At 40.2% G+C, this 16,044-nt stretch overlaps 1 protein-coding gene across 1 annotated transcript; it reads left to right on the top strand.

Moving 5' to 3' along the window:
* Nucleotides 1–412: 412 nt before the first annotated feature.
* LOC124147775 (monocarboxylate transporter 12-like) lies at nucleotides 413–13,454 on the top strand. The gene is made up of 5 exons (XM_048391180.1): nucleotides 413–634; nucleotides 1,328–1,471; nucleotides 2,502–3,290; nucleotides 7,524–7,574; nucleotides 12,431–13,454. Exons 1-5 carry the CDS (start codon nucleotides 451–453, stop codon nucleotides 12,622–12,624), a joined length of 1,362 nt encoding a protein of 453 aa, XP_048247137.1. The 5' UTR covers nucleotides 413–450; the 3' UTR covers nucleotides 12,625–13,454.
* Nucleotides 13,455–16,044: the final 2,590 nt, after the last annotated feature.

Genomic DNA, 16,044 nt, shown 5'->3' with positions numbered 1-16,044 from the left:
ATGGTTATCGTTTCGTTGGTATCAAATATAGCCTAGAATATCGGCACTTTCGTCGAGGGCGAGGAAGTACCTATACCTTTGGGATTTGTTGGGGTACTGTTGGAGAGACAATCAACTCTAGTTGAATTTTATACAATTTGGTTACAGTGTGAGTAAAAAGAACGGTGTAAGAGTTTTGATACAATGTGCACGTTTTTGAAACCGCGACGTCATCACAGTGCGGTACTGAGCGGTGAACAAAGCCAGCTGACGGCCAGATACGATGAGCATTAAGTTACACCAAAGTTTTTAATGCTGATGACTTGCGTTCCTATTCACAGAAAAGTGTAGGAAAATACTTATTTTAACCCAATGATTAATATAATATCATCGAAATCTTATGAACTCAAGACAATAACTGTATCTTGTCACCTTTTATAATTTAGAATATAACCTACCTGCAGTTGTAAAATGAAGTTAGAGGGAATGTACTCATGGGTGGTGTTAGCTGCTTCCTTCACGACGATGATGCTGGGCCCTAGCGTCAACTACGCCATTGGCGTGTTCCACGTCGCCATGTTGAAAGAGTTTGAGGAGGACTTGGTTCTTACCACCTGGATAGGATCCATCTTCGGCTGTATGTTTGCCCTTGCTGGTACGTGAAAAGAATCGACACTTCAACTAGTCCTGATATTTTTCGTCTTATTACGCAGGCACTGTTCAAACTTCTTGTCCCTGAGCAATATTTCCTGTAAAGTTTTACAATATATTTGGTTTTGAAACGTTTGCATTTTTTGAAATAGTCTTATTTCAGCGAAAATCATATGCGGAAGTCTTTGTTCAGGAAAAGTCATATATGTAAAGAACACAGATGGCAAAACGACAAGATATTTCGTATATACCAGGTTATTTACCAGGTCCTATTGTAAACGATTAATTTTTTCAGGTTTAATAGTGTCCAGAGGAAAGGATTTTCATTTGGGAAAATATTCCAGTGTTAGTAAGATACTGGCTGCGGAAATAGTATCATTGGCAAAAGATTCCACTGAGAGTATTTCTTCCCCTGGAAAGAATCTTCAGGGGTGAATTAAATATTCTATTACACTATGACAAAAATAGTCAGAACAACAATGAACTAGTGATGCATTCCTACTTGAATGTTAAATGAAACAACACCTTTATGTTTTCAGTTAACAATGACATGATTTAATTTCAATTGAATATGTATGTATACGTGAACACCACATTTGTTTTTTCGGAATTTCGGATTTTCTTCTTAATATACATGCATACATAGTTACCTATCAAAAGTTGTTTATACATACTTTGTTATCGTTATCTGTTTCAGGGCCTGTAGCCAGCCTTGTAATCAATGTGTTTGGCTGCAGAACATGCGTGGTTGTGTCAGGGATTCTTATGATGATTGGGTTTGCTAGCAGCAGTCTTGTGACTGATATACGAATGCTGTTCATGACATATGCTGTAGTAGCAGGTATGTAACAAGTGCCAAAACAAGTGTGTTGTCCTGCAGCCCCTGTGTGACCCATGAATGAAAAAAAGACACACACACACACACACATACACATACACACACACACACACACACACACACACACACACACACACACACACACACAAACAAAAAAACCAGGATATTGTTGAACAAATACATTTCAACTGTAGGTATGTTCGGAAGTCATATTCGTATTTCTGTCACATTCTAAAATGGATTAGAAATGAATAGATTCCCAACTCACATATCACAGTCACCACTGACGAAAGATCTTCAGCCGCGTGTGGATGTATGGATTCTGGGTTAGAATAGGTCCCCCCCAACCTAATGCTTGTCGTCAGAAGCAACCAAATTGATAGAGTGGTCAGGCTCGGCCACACTTGGTTGATGTATGTCATCGTATCCCAATTGCGTGGATCGTTGCTCACTATATCATTCATTGGATTGTCTGGTCCAGACTCGATTTTTTACAGACCGCCGTCACATAGCCGGAATAGTGCTGGATGAGGCGTTTACAAAGATCTACAAAAAGACGCTTATCTGCACAAGAACGCTACCTGCTGTCAAAATATTGGCAGTGTTGCACCCATCGCAAAATATTCTAAATGTATATGAGTTAGGAATGTTTACAATTAAGGAGCACTTTTCAACTTCCAAGTGCTGTTCGCGGAGAACTTGGCTGCTGCTCTCCTAATCGTAATTAATATATCCAAATGGTTTAGAGCTGGATATGGTTCAACTCCGCAACAAGATAATAAGACAAAATGCATATATTTATCAGCGTTTATGGAGGTAACTCTTAAAGAGAAGTATAGTTCATGTTTTATGAAAGAAATACACACTCACAACGTTGCGGATGTAAAATTTCAACAATATCTGTATGTCTCCCCTGATCTCGTCTTGGATAACCAGTTTAAGCAATGGTCTTAGGTTTACTGTCATTTGTGGTCAAGTAACTGTGAAGACACAATAGAAACAAATCACTTCTAATTGTTGCATGCTATTTCAGGTTTAGGCACGGGTCTGGCGGGGACCGGTGCAATTGTTGTCCTTGGATACTACTTTCCTGAAAACGCAGCTGTTGCTCAAGGGATTTGTGTCGCTGGGGCAGGACTAGGCATGTTTGTGCACCCAGTCTTAGTTCAGTACCTGCTAGATACATACGGATTCCATGGAGCCTTTCTTATAACTGGAGGAATTGTGTTTCATGCCTCTGCTACTGGTATGCTGATGCGCCCTTCTGAGATTGAACGGAAGAAAAAAAGACAGTTTTCGGGAGGTGGAACACTCAGAAGCAAAATAATACTCTTAATGTGTGGGGACTGTGCCGGGATTGTGAATGTCGTCAAGAATATATCGTTCCTACTTTTTGCAGTCAGTATTTTTTGTTTTGCTCTTGGTGCATCAACAGAATATTTATTTCTACCAGACTTTTTCATGAAAGAGGGGTCAACATTCAAGGACGCTTCCTTCGTGATATCATTGTCCGGCACAGGGAGCGTTATCTCGCGTATTCTCACAGGAATTGCATCCAATGACGAGGACATTGGCAGTGCAATTTTGCATACATCAACCGCTGGCATCATGGCTATTTTCACACTTTTTGTGCCTCTATTCCAATCATCTTCGCAGCTGAAAAATCTTTATGGGTTTTTCCTCGGATTGTACACAGGAGGTGTTTGGGTACTCATGAATACAATAACACTTGACATTTTGGGACTTCAAAACTTTGCCACTGGTGTTGGTGTGGTTATGTTTTTCTGTGGAACAGGCTACTTGATTGGACCCCCAATTGCAGGTAAGTACCCCCACCTCAAATACATGAAAATTAAAGCCCCAAAGCTCTTTCCATATTCATTAGACATCTTTAATAAAAGCAGAGTCCATTCTACGATTACGACAATATCATGATCATGAGCATGTGTTTATGAATTGCTCTCAAATAATGATGATACCCTATATCATTTTTGTCGCTGATGCATACAAAATGGACATGTCCTCCAAATGTCCATCAAACAAAACAACGTTACACATCGGAAATGTAAGATAGCCAGTTTTCATTTCAAAAATATACTCTGCAAAACAAGAAACGCAAAAGTGGTAAAGTCGTAAATATCTGACTGTATGGCCAACACCCATACAAAATTAACACCAAAATTGAATTGGTCATTTCTGCATGGATTCGGATTGATTTGTGTGGAAAAAATGAGGTACTGCAGAAAATCGCAAAGGAACTAATCACGTGAGAGCCTGGCGCTGAAACAAACCAACATGACATGCTACATCACTTCTTGGTCTTTAAAAGTTTGTTGAGTTTTCATTTGCATGCCATCGCAATCTTACAACAAGTGAACAGCGAAAACATGCCACGACTGACGGAAGCACAACGCAATAACGCCATCGTCCGACGGCAAAGAGGGGAATCATCATTAGGTGTAGCCAGGTTTTTCCACATAGCACCAAGCACCATTACCTGATTGTGGAACTGTTATCAGACACACGGGACAACACGGGACCTTTCCAGATTCGGTCGACCACGTACCACTACTAGAGCATAGGACAGATAATACGGCTACGTCACTTACGTGAAGATCCACCATGGCCACATCTACAACTACGGCAATACCAGCATTGTGTGGGATATCAGCCCAGAAAGTGAGGAACCGTTTACGCGCTGATATTCGCGTTAAACGACCAGATCGAAGTGTCATTTTGACGGACCTGCATCATCGGCTGCGACGTTAATGGCGTCAAGGTCACATCGAATTGCCACAACTGCGAAGGAGACAAGTTTGGACACCTTTCATGCTTCGACGTGCGGAGGGCGGACGTCGTGTTTACAGGCATCGTGGGGGATGTTATGCACAAAATTGCATACGTGAAGGGGACAGATTTAGTGGTTGTAGTGTGATGATGTGGGCAGCCATCTCCGACACCAGAAGAACAAACTTGGTGCAAGTTCTTGGGAATGTAACGGCACAACGTTACAGGGATGATGCCACACGTTCTTCCCATTATGTAACGAGCGAGCGTTATTTTCCAACGAGACAACGCCCGACCTCACACGGCAAGACTGACAACATCCCTTTTTACCACTTCCATTGGACGACGATGCCAGTCAGTTTTGGACTCTAATGGTGGCCATAGAAGATATTGAGAACAGATGACTGTTCCATGTGTATCATATAGAACACACGTCAATGACAATGACAATTTTGATCAATCGATTACCCTCTGTTGATTATTTATATGGTTTATAAAATATACATCTAAAATCACTTTTGCGTTTTCGCTTTTTGCAGAGTATATATATATGGCCTTTACCTACAATTTTTTGCAGACCCTGGTCTGTTTTAGTCTGCATGCTTATGCTTGCTATCATACTGCATCTCACACAACTATACAAAGTTATTAATTAGTATGTGTACTCAACACAGCAGCCATATTTGTTTCAATATATCCCCTTAGTCCTGATATGTACTTGCAAATTGCCTTTTAATTAATGTTGAATGAAATTTAAACGGGTGACATTCATACATCAGTCCCCACCCCCACCCACCCCACCACCACCACTGCTGTATGTTTAACAAACAGAAGTACCATTTCTGTGTGTAACATGTTTCATATTTGTTACAGTATCTTGCTTGCGACAAATTGTTTCACAAGAAATCCTTAAAACAAATCCCGGCATGCTAATAAAAAAACATACCTGTGACCTCATTGTAGGTGACGCATTTGCACTCGCATAGTTTAACAGTTGGTAACTGATTGATTTTTCTGGTATGTTGTACCAGGTGGTGGACTATGCAGACTATGAAGCCTGATATTCATTCTCCATGCGGAACTGGCTTTTGTGTTATTACAAAGCAATATGCACAGCGATTGACACCCGTTGTCTTGCAGCTGTTGACAGGTTGACTGTTATATCAGACTGATAATAAACAGGCATGAAATACTCATATCCCCGCCATTAGCCCCTGTGAAATATGTTCACTGGACCATTTTATAAATTGCCTAATTGCAAGGACTTAAAAAGTTATTACCGGTGTTTCTCGGTCTTTTCATAGAATGCGCAACTTTATTTGTGATGAGTTGTGATGTTACTTAAACAATACTCAGAAAAATAAGGAGTTCTTACTTTACTTAGAGATCATTGAAAACAGGGGTTATCAAGAGGTTAACCGAGCACCAATCATCTGATGATCTGAGTAGTAGACTGGTGTCTAGAAAACCACATCACTTTTATGATCAGAAACAACTACTACAGCGAAGCTCCAAGACAGTGAGTTGGAGAGGGAATGAGTTGAGTCATTTTCTGAACATTAACGAAATCTTCAAATTTCAGTTTGCCACTCAGATCACAGTTGAAAGTCCATGTAATTAGGACATGTTAACATTCATGCTGCTCGGAGAGACCTTAAATTTTCTGCATGAAATCAGTAAGCGAATGTTACAACCGTGCCCATGACACTTTTGGAGGAACATACACACAGGCAATGCAGAACTTGCCAACAAGAATGGAAATGTTTTCAATACTGCGAGATGACGTTACATCGCATAGACATCAGTACCATGTATAGTGTCGACTGCATAGACTTGATATCCTTGGAAGTCTCTTTCACTGTAATCATTGATGTGAGTTTCTGTGAAACACAAAACATGAACCATACCGACAAACCCTTCATTCTTCACATCTTCAAAATGAGTATTGAGTGATCGAACATTCAAGTGAGCCACCTTGAGGGCATCACGCCATGACTGATCTCTACAGGGTGTGTCCAGGTGAACAGTCTTTCATTCCGCCTTCTAGTCATCTCATCCAATGCTGTTTTGTTTACTACAAGTTTGTTTTAGGACTTTCCTTGATTTGATCCCACTGAGCATTGTATATACTTGACCAGGCTGTGCTTTAAATTTCAAGTCAAGTGGTATATTTCAATTAGGTAATTATCTTAACGGTTCTCAGACAACCCTGTGTAGATGGTTTTTGTTTGTAGAATGTGTAAATGGTTTCTGAGTTATGCTCCGGAAACGAATGCTACACGTAATAGAGCCTAAGTTCAGTTTCTTACCAAGGAAACATTCTGAAAAAAATACCTAACTGTCAAAAGTCACCAGTTCATCACTAGCCCTAACTATGAGCTAGTCTGGTGAAGAAATATTGTACGGTTTTCAAGATCTGCTCCGGAAACGAGCACTACCGCCATTTTCAGTCAAATCAAACTTGTTGCTATGGAAATTCGACAAATAATGTTCTGAAAAAGAAGTCTCAAAAGGCACCATCTGACCACAAGTCCTATCTATGTGGCAAGTTTGGTGAAGAAATAGTGTACCCGTTTTCAAGATTTGCTCTGGAAACGAGCACTACCGCCAATTTTAGTCAAATCAAACTTGTTGCTATGGAAACTCGAAAAACATTGTTTTGAGAAAAACAACTATAAAAAAGGCACCGGTTCATCCCTAGACCTATCTATGTGCCACGTTTGGTGAAGACATATTGTACGGTTTTCAAGATCTGCTAGGGAAATGAGCACTACCGTCATTTTCAGTCCAAGTCAAAGTCATTGCAATGGAAACTCGAAAAATATGTTTTTGAAAAATCCAAAACTTTCAAAAGGCACCAACTGACCACAAGGCATATCTATGTGCCAAGGTTGGTTAAGATATCTCTCATGGTGTCTTTAGTTCTACTCGGAACTCGGATGGACGGAAGGACGGACGGACGGAGAGCACCCGTTAAAATATCCCTCCTCCACTTCGTGGCGGGGGATAATAAGTTCATGAAATGGCGTGAAGGGCTGCTACTGTCATTGCATGCAATACAAACAACTTTCTAGTTTTAACTAGTTTGACGTCTACTCATTAATATTATTGTAATATTAAACATGCATAAATAACTGATTTCTGTTAAGCAAAATAATATCTTATACACTCCATTAACTGATAGGAATAAAGGTTAAATTGCCAGTGACCACTTACAATGGAGCATCATTTCGACAAAAATAGTAAATTGTATTTGATTTTGTTGTAGGGGCCATTTTGGAAGCGAGTGGTGATTACTACAATGTCTTCTTGTTCTCCGGTAGGTATCGATCAAGAAGATTTGTTCACGCATGTTAATGTCTTCTGTGGTACATATGCATCATTCCGTTCGTATTATACCATGTTAAAACGGAGCATATCACACTGCGGTATGTCATTAAAACGATTATGAATAATTTAGAGATGTGATATACATATATATATATACTCCTGGAAATTAATTAAGCAACGCCCATATTTGCATGAGCCAATTTACTTGTGGCCTAGTGATAAATATGTTAGAGTTAACAGTATCCAATGATGTTTACTGCTTACCAGAGTTGTCAGTCATGAAGAAAACAAGGGTTTGAATAGGAAAGAGGTTTCCGTTTTGGAACTTTCTAGAAACCTGATTTACATATTTTAAGCCTTTTTACACCATAACCGCGCGTATGAATATATATCGATAGCCTACACCGATCCATAGAAAATGGTGACCGTTCTATCACCCACAAGAACTGTATATCGATATTTCCTCCATCAGACGCTGGGTCTCTAATACACGCTGGGTCAATGGCTCTCGTGATATTAATAGACGGCCGCGTGTCTAATAGAGGAAATACGGTACGTTTGATATCGGATGGTTTTGGCGACGATTTTGATGTCCTGATCCGTAACCTGATTGCTTCGATGATGGCAGTCATTGGCAGTTGGATGACCGCGATGTGGGTCAAGTTCTGGCACATCCCAGTTTGGGTGGAGAGGGATAGGCATTTTTTTTTAATTTGTATCATTTACTGGGGGTAACAGATTTGTCAACTTAGTGGGACTGAATAGCACATTTTAAAACACAGTAGGTTTCTTTCCTAATTGATGGCTATTTGAAGAAAAACGTTATATTCACCAAAAACAATTAGTGAAAATAAATATTGAACTGCTTCAAACTACTCTGTATGATCGGAATCCTAAACCAATGTCAGAACATGCAAGAAACACAGTTCTCATCAATACTAGTACTTTGTCTAACCTATCTGCACGCGAACGACTGCCGCTAGATGCCTACTCATTCCATGAAGCAGACATGGCTCTTGATGTTGATGTATTCTAGCTCAATACCCATGCAATGCAGCAGCAGGTTCTCGCACATTTTGCACTGGTGGATATCGGCAGAAATAGATGGCCCCAAAAGATGTTCTATTGGATTAAGCTCTGGACTACTTTCTGGCCATGGAAGTGTCTCCATGGCATTCTCACGAAACAGTTCCAGACCAGCACGTGATCTGTGATGTCTAGCCTTCTACCTATGCAGACAATTTACGACGTGCCTTGATAGCGCTTTGTAATAAACATGCAGCCCGTGTCCCTGCAACGTTAACGTGCATTGTGCTTTACGTGCATCGTGTGCAAAATTAATGACTCATTTTAAAAAAACCATTTCATTCTGTGTCATTTGGATGGTAGCTTTTCTTTACCAACGACAACAATGAAATCCAAACAAATTGTTATCTGTAAGCATTATTTGTGGAAATCATTTGTTTCCTGAATTACTAGTATATTTGGCAATAGTATTGAAAAGTACAGTATTCCCCATCTACCCTGGTGAATTCAGTTTGATCAATGACATGTAATATTCACTAAGACAAACCATTAAGCAGTCCTTAACTACACCAGTTCCCTCCTGTACAAACTCCAAGCAAAATGTCTAGATTCAACGATTGGCTTCCAGACTCAATATCAGGGTACAAGACAGAACTCATACTGATGGGGGTGCCAAGTATGTTGTTATCCCTTATCAAAATGGTGAATATATATCCACCCAGAAATGTGTATGTAAAAGTATTTAGGGTGAAACCAACCACAAATACAAGTACTGCACAGCAATTACAATGGCAGTACACAATAGAGTGGTAGTACACAATTTAATGGCAGTATGATGACAGTGGTCAGTGGTTATAGCAAAAGTCAGTTATAATAATAAATGCACCCAGCCACGACAGTTTTCAAGCTTCCGCGATGGGCCTAGGCATGGAATCCGGGGTGATGGGTGATCTTCATACGAAAGCTGGTCTTGATAATGTCAGATAAAATGTGAGACGAAATGTGTAATAAAACGTGTAAGAGATGCGAGAGCCACGCTCTTGTCCCATTATACAAAGTCTAGCTAGCTTCTCGAAATTTCCATACAGAGCTATCACATCATAGAATATTCCACTTAACGCTCTATCTCAGTCCCCGGAATTATACACATTACACGAGCATCTAATTATATACTCAACTACAAAAGTTCCTGTGACACCAATATTTCAGTGTATTTTTCAAACAAGTAAAGCTTGTTTTTCAATATTGTAGTACATGTATGGAATCAATTCACTTAAACGCAGCTGCTACGGAAAAAGCATGCATTCCATGCAAAAGTTGACGTTTATGAAAGCCCCATGCATTTCACTATCCAAGAATGGGTATAAAAACATGTGCGTTAACGGGATTCCATATGCATTGTTTAGCATCGTGCTGACAACAACCATTTAGGAAAACAACAAAATTACGCAATTATTCAAATTTACGAAATGCCACGCCTGTCCGAAAATGAGCGTCTGTGAGCCATTGGTATGCTTGAAACAGGATCGAGTCAACGTGATGTTCCAAGACCATTTAACGTCCACAGAAACACCATGTGGTGTTTATTGCATCGTTTGCAACGTAATGCAGTCAGAGACCATCCTCGGAGTGGCAGGCCACGCGTAACCAATAATCGATAAGACAACTGGATTCGAACAACACACCTACAAAATCGATTCCAGCCAGCAACAGTATCCCTGGCCTTCGACGAATATCTTCACAAACCGTACGTCGTCGCCTCAGATGTGCAGGGATTGTCGCCAGAAGACCCGCCAGACGTCCCATTTTGACAGGAAACCACCGTCAAGCACGTCTACAGTAGTGCAGACAGCGGCTATGCTGGACGGCCATGCAGTGGGGACAAGTTCTATTCACTGACGAGTGTCGTTTTCACCCCAGCCACAGCGATGGACGGATTCGAGTGTACCGACGTCGAGGTGAACGTTACGTCAATCATTGTGTCATGGAAGAAGATCGGTTCGGGGGCGGCACCGTTATGGTATGGGGTGGGATTACAGCAAGACAGAGGACCCGTTTGATAGTGGTAGAGGGAAATCTCAATGGACAGCACTACCGCGACGAGATCATCGGCCCTGTTGTTCGACCGTTTTTGCGTCGTCATGGCCAAGGCATTGCCTTTCAACATGACAACGTCCGGCCTCATATTGCCCGACTTGTTCAGGATTCTCTTCAACAAACCAACGTGAATGTCATCTCCTGGCCGGCTCGCTCCCCTGATCTCTCACCAATCGAGCACAAGTGGGATGAGATGGATCGGCGCCTTCGACGTCAACCACGTGTTCCAAAGACACTCCAGGAACTTCGAAACATGCTCTAGCAGATATGGACAGATATCCCACAAGACTTTGTGCGACGCCTGGCCCATACCATGAGACGAAGATGTGTTGTTTGCATCGCAACCAGAGGTGGACACACACGCTATTGATTTGTAAATTGACATTTTAGCATGTTCAGGTTTTTTACGAAATCACGCATTTTCTGAAGTCAGTATGGCAAATTAAACCATTTGAACGCTTACGGGGAGTCTTTTATCTGTTGGAAATCGAAATTGTTTCAGATTTGGTAAAAAACAACAACTTTGCATTAATTCTTGATTCCACTGACTACATTAAATAGCACAACATTAATACAATAATATCAATCCCTGATTTGCCAGTTTCGAATCGCCTGTTCCGTTGCTGGAATATTCCGGATACTTAATAACAAACACTAATCTTTGATGGTTGATAAGTGTGCGATGTACTTTGAATGTGTTAAACAGCCCATTATGTACAAAAGAAGTCATTCAGCCACATGTCATGAAATGTTCCCGCGAGAGAATATACATGACGTTAAACATTACATTAATTATTTCCTTTAGCCTGTACATTATCACAGGCTGCACCTTAGCGACAGGCTGACTTATATCAGGCTCTGTTCTAATATGATGAGTTGTGTGTACATGACAGTGTAACTTTTAAGGAATAGAAATAAACTAGTATGCTGCATCAATTGGTTGAAACACCAACGCCTCGTGATTTGTGTTTGGGCACAGGTGAACCAGTCGTCAAAAGGCATGAGTTGTGTTCATTACTTCTGCCAGAAACCTATGATCCTGCTTTCAAAGTCCAAGCTTCGCCTTGATTATGTTTCTAGATTTGTCAGTTTTACCCGTGCTAGTGAGTTTCACCAAAGTGGTAGACGTCTAAGACCTGCATCTTTTCCCCCACATCAAGCTGATATATCTGTCCTAATGTTCAAACAAGCGGTAAACCAAACGCCTTTTCTCCCTCACTCATTAACTTATGTTTACTCTAGATCTGACTGTGTACATGTTTCAGTGGCACCTTGGACAATTTCACACAGAGAACATGTTCATTTTAACTTGCCAATTAACGCGATTAGCACTCCCAATTATTCTTTTGACAAACATCTATCTGTATAATTCATTTGAAGGTTTGAAGATTAGGAATATATAATCGTTATAAATATGTGACAATTAAAGATTTGAAAAGAACCTGTTAGTTCAAAGAAGATACATTTCAGAAACTTTTAACATTGAAACCACTTTTGTCTGGACCCTTTATGTCGGAATTTCCTAGTTCTGGACGGAACATATTCATAATTAAACATATATTACTATTACCATGAATTGTTAGTCCTGATTTGAGTTTCCGGACGATTGTACTGGAAACGGTACCATCCAGATAAAGACGATTTGAATGTACATCTTCACTTAAACTGGTTTCCATCTGAAATGAAGCAGGACATGATACTGATGTATTTGTTGGTTTTCAGGTGCAATGATGTTCTCGGCCTCTGCGTTTGGCTTTCTCTCAACTCCAAAGAAAAATACCCTGAGTCCTCTGGATGATACTCTAACGGAACTGAAAGTGTATAGTGATAACGCGTTCACTGGCGTTGCAGAGGTTAGAGAGAATCTCGTTTCACCTTCGGAACAAAAGGAACTGTTGAATGATAAAAATATATGAAACCAATTTGGGTATTTTGCAGGTACAATACTCCCTTCACCTTTGACATGAACTGGCAATAACCATGTGTTTGATCATACGTATATATATATGTATGTATTCAATTATAACATGTATTAAATGAAGATCAAGATGGTAACATGCCTTGATAGGTCATTAAGACACTTTAATGTAATAATGATGCTAACAGCATTTATATTGCTGCATGGTTGGCATATCCGGGTATATTTAACTCATCCAACTGTTTGTTTTTTGTTTCCTGAAATCCAATTATTTCTCTTTTAGTTATTAGATCAATGTCTGCCTTATATTCTAATCGCTTTCTGAGGCCGCATACATTTAAACTTAAGATATTAAGACTATTATTAAGGTAATTGTAGAGTTATTACCATCATCATCATCGCCATCATCAACAACAACATCCTAGTTGCAACATTGGCAACTATATCATTATCACAATTACTAGCCAATTCAGAACCATGTTTTACAGCATTTACATTGTAACAAATGTTATACTGGATGTAACACTTTCTTAGTAAAGTACAGACTCTAGTACTTATTTAGGTTGAGACCCATCATGGATTCGAACCCACACTCCCAGTGTGAGGCACCTAATCGCAAGCACATAAAGTCAGCGATCTAACCCACTCAGCCACCGAGGCTTCCACAACAATAAAAGTCCTACAGCTGGTTGTCTGTATCACGTACTGTGTGTAACCCTCTGACAAGTGTAAATTGGCACTGCTCCAATGTACATGGGATCATCACTATCATCACCATCATCAGCATCAGCAGCAACAGCAACAGCAGCAGCAGCAGCATAAATAACATCATAATCATCATCACCATCATCAACATCAACGACATTAACATCAATATCACAATTATTAGTTAACTCAGAATCATGATTTACGGCATTTACATCATGATGTAGAAATATATTTTCCTTTGTTTTATATTAAATCTTTGCTTCCTGAAAAAATAAATAAGACATATCTGACATCAATGCTATATGGTGCTTCTGTGTTTGTATATGTTTGAGTGAATATATTTACATCAGCGAATTGTTTTCCTTATCTGAGGAAACATGGTTATTTTAGATTTTTACCAAGTCCATTGTATCATAAACATTGTGAGCACCATCTGTGTTTTCCTTTGCCATGCTCAGTACATTTACCTTTCTTTCTGTGGGTTATTTTAGACAAAGTGTGATCTATGGTATTCAGACTATCAGATACATTGTGAGCATGATTTGTGTTTCATTTTGAATTAACTACAGTAAACTACGCTTATTACGAACACGCTTATAACGAACTGACCGATATAACGAACTTTGTTTTAGTCCCGACCATTTGTTGTGTACATGCTGTATGACGAACTACGTATGCTTATAACGAACTACGGTTGTTACGTACTAAAATTAGTGTTCTTCTCGAGTTCGTCATAACCGTAGTTTACTGTAATATATATATATACATCAGGGTCAAATTGAATATTTCTTTCAGACTTTTTGTTTAGCTTACATGTGGTATGAACATCATTGTTAATGCCCCGCATGAACTTCTTTGTTTGATATCTGGTGCAATCTGACCATTTACTTCGACATATGTTGTTTTTACCATCTGTGATACAGTTAGACACAAATTTTTTATGGATAGCAGCAGCAGCAGCAGTGATACAGTTGTTGTTATCCAAAAAACACTGGAGCAATCAAGTAATCAAATACGTTGTCAACACTTTTAGGAGTATCTTCAAAACCAAGTATCTGTATTTACATTAAGTGTACATAAGCCATTTAAATGTCATCATTGTCAGGCCTATCTGAGAAAGGAATGTTGTATATTTATAGTGAGTGAGTGAGTTTGGTTTAACGCCGCTTTTAACAGTATTCCAGTTATATCGCGGCGTGTCAGCTAAATGAGGGAGGAAAGCCCGAAGTGATGCAGGTCTCAGACGTTAACCACTTCGGTGAAACCCACGAGCACGGGTATGGTGCTGACAAACCTAGAAACATAATCGGGGCGAACCGGGATTCGAACCCACAATCACAAGTTTCTGGCGTGCCCAAGGGACGCAACTCTGCACAGCGAATCGCGGTTGTATATTTATAACATATATATTTATATATTGTGTGTTTATATTGGGATTCCATGACATATTTACTTCAGCATCTTTAGGCTTATCAGTGATTGAAGCATTTGCAATGGTGATATCAGAAACAATTTGAAGAACGTCAGTGTTTATTGGGGATTAAAAGAGGATGTTTACTGTTACAGGATATTTTACAACTGCCATATTTAGACTCACTTACTTAAACAAATAAAGGCGGTCGGGTAACCTTGTGGTTAAAGCGATCGCACGTCACGCCGAAGACCCGGGTTCGATTCCCGACATGGGTACAATGTGTGAAGTCCATTTCCGGTGTTCCCCGTTGTGATTTTGCTTGAATATTGCTAAAAACGGGGTAAAATCAAACTCACTCACTCACTCACTCACTCACTCACTCACTTTAACACATACATCTTCCCAAGTAAACAGTGTTGGTGTTTCTGTCCTACCTACATGTAGTGTAGACTTTTGACCATCCTCGCATCTCTGAAGGGGTTACTGTGACTGATTCACACGTGTCTGTTGGGCCCTACATAGGGGAGGAGCTACATTTTGAAGATTATTGTGTGAGCAGTGGCACGAGTACCTCCCGTATATAGGAGTTTACCTCCTCCGGGAACTGCTCCTGAATACTCTCAAAGTCCTCCCTTCCGTTTTTCGCTGCATCTGTCTCAGATGTTTTTGGCGCGTGGTCGGGTACGGTCTCCTGGGTTAGCTGGTGTTCGTGGTCGGCCAATGCGATGAACGGGTTTGAATTTAATTGTGCAATCCATTTGTAAGTCTGACGATATAAAGTTTCTGAGAAGCTCTCCTGACATTTTTCGAAATTTGATTCAATTTGGGTTTCTGTCTCTTGTATGTTATTGATAATCAGGTTTTCTCGATTAGAATGAGTGAGTGAGTGAGTTGGGTTTAACGCCGCTTTTAATAGTATTCCAGTTATATCACGGCGTGTCAGCTTAATGTGGGAGGAAAGGCCGAAGTGATGCAGGTTTCAGACGTTTACCACTTCGGAGAAACTAACGAGCACGGGTATGGTGCTGACTAACCTGGAAACATAATCGGGGCGAACTGGGATTCGAACCTACATTAATAGGTTTCTGGCGTGCCCAAGGGACGCAACTCTGCACAGCGCCGTTGACGACTGGGCCAACCGTGCTCCCCATTATGGATTGAAGTGGAGCCATGATTAGGAGTGTGTGAGAAAAAGTTGTGTAACGCGACAGTCAGCAAAGTTCCTAGCTGTATCATGTCATGACAAAGCAAAACAGTTATCGAAACCCTGATCTCCAATGTATGCTATAGGGGCAA

Source organism: Haliotis rufescens, unplaced genomic scaffold (assembly GCF_023055435.1).
Source record: "Haliotis rufescens isolate VD_foot unplaced genomic scaffold, xgHalRufe1.0.p SCAF_9, whole genome shotgun sequence".
NCBI lineage: Eukaryota > Metazoa > Mollusca > Gastropoda > Lepetellida > Haliotidae > Haliotis > Haliotis rufescens.
Note: the sequence above shows the minus strand (reverse complement) of the source record. Positions and strands in the feature narration are given on the sequence as shown.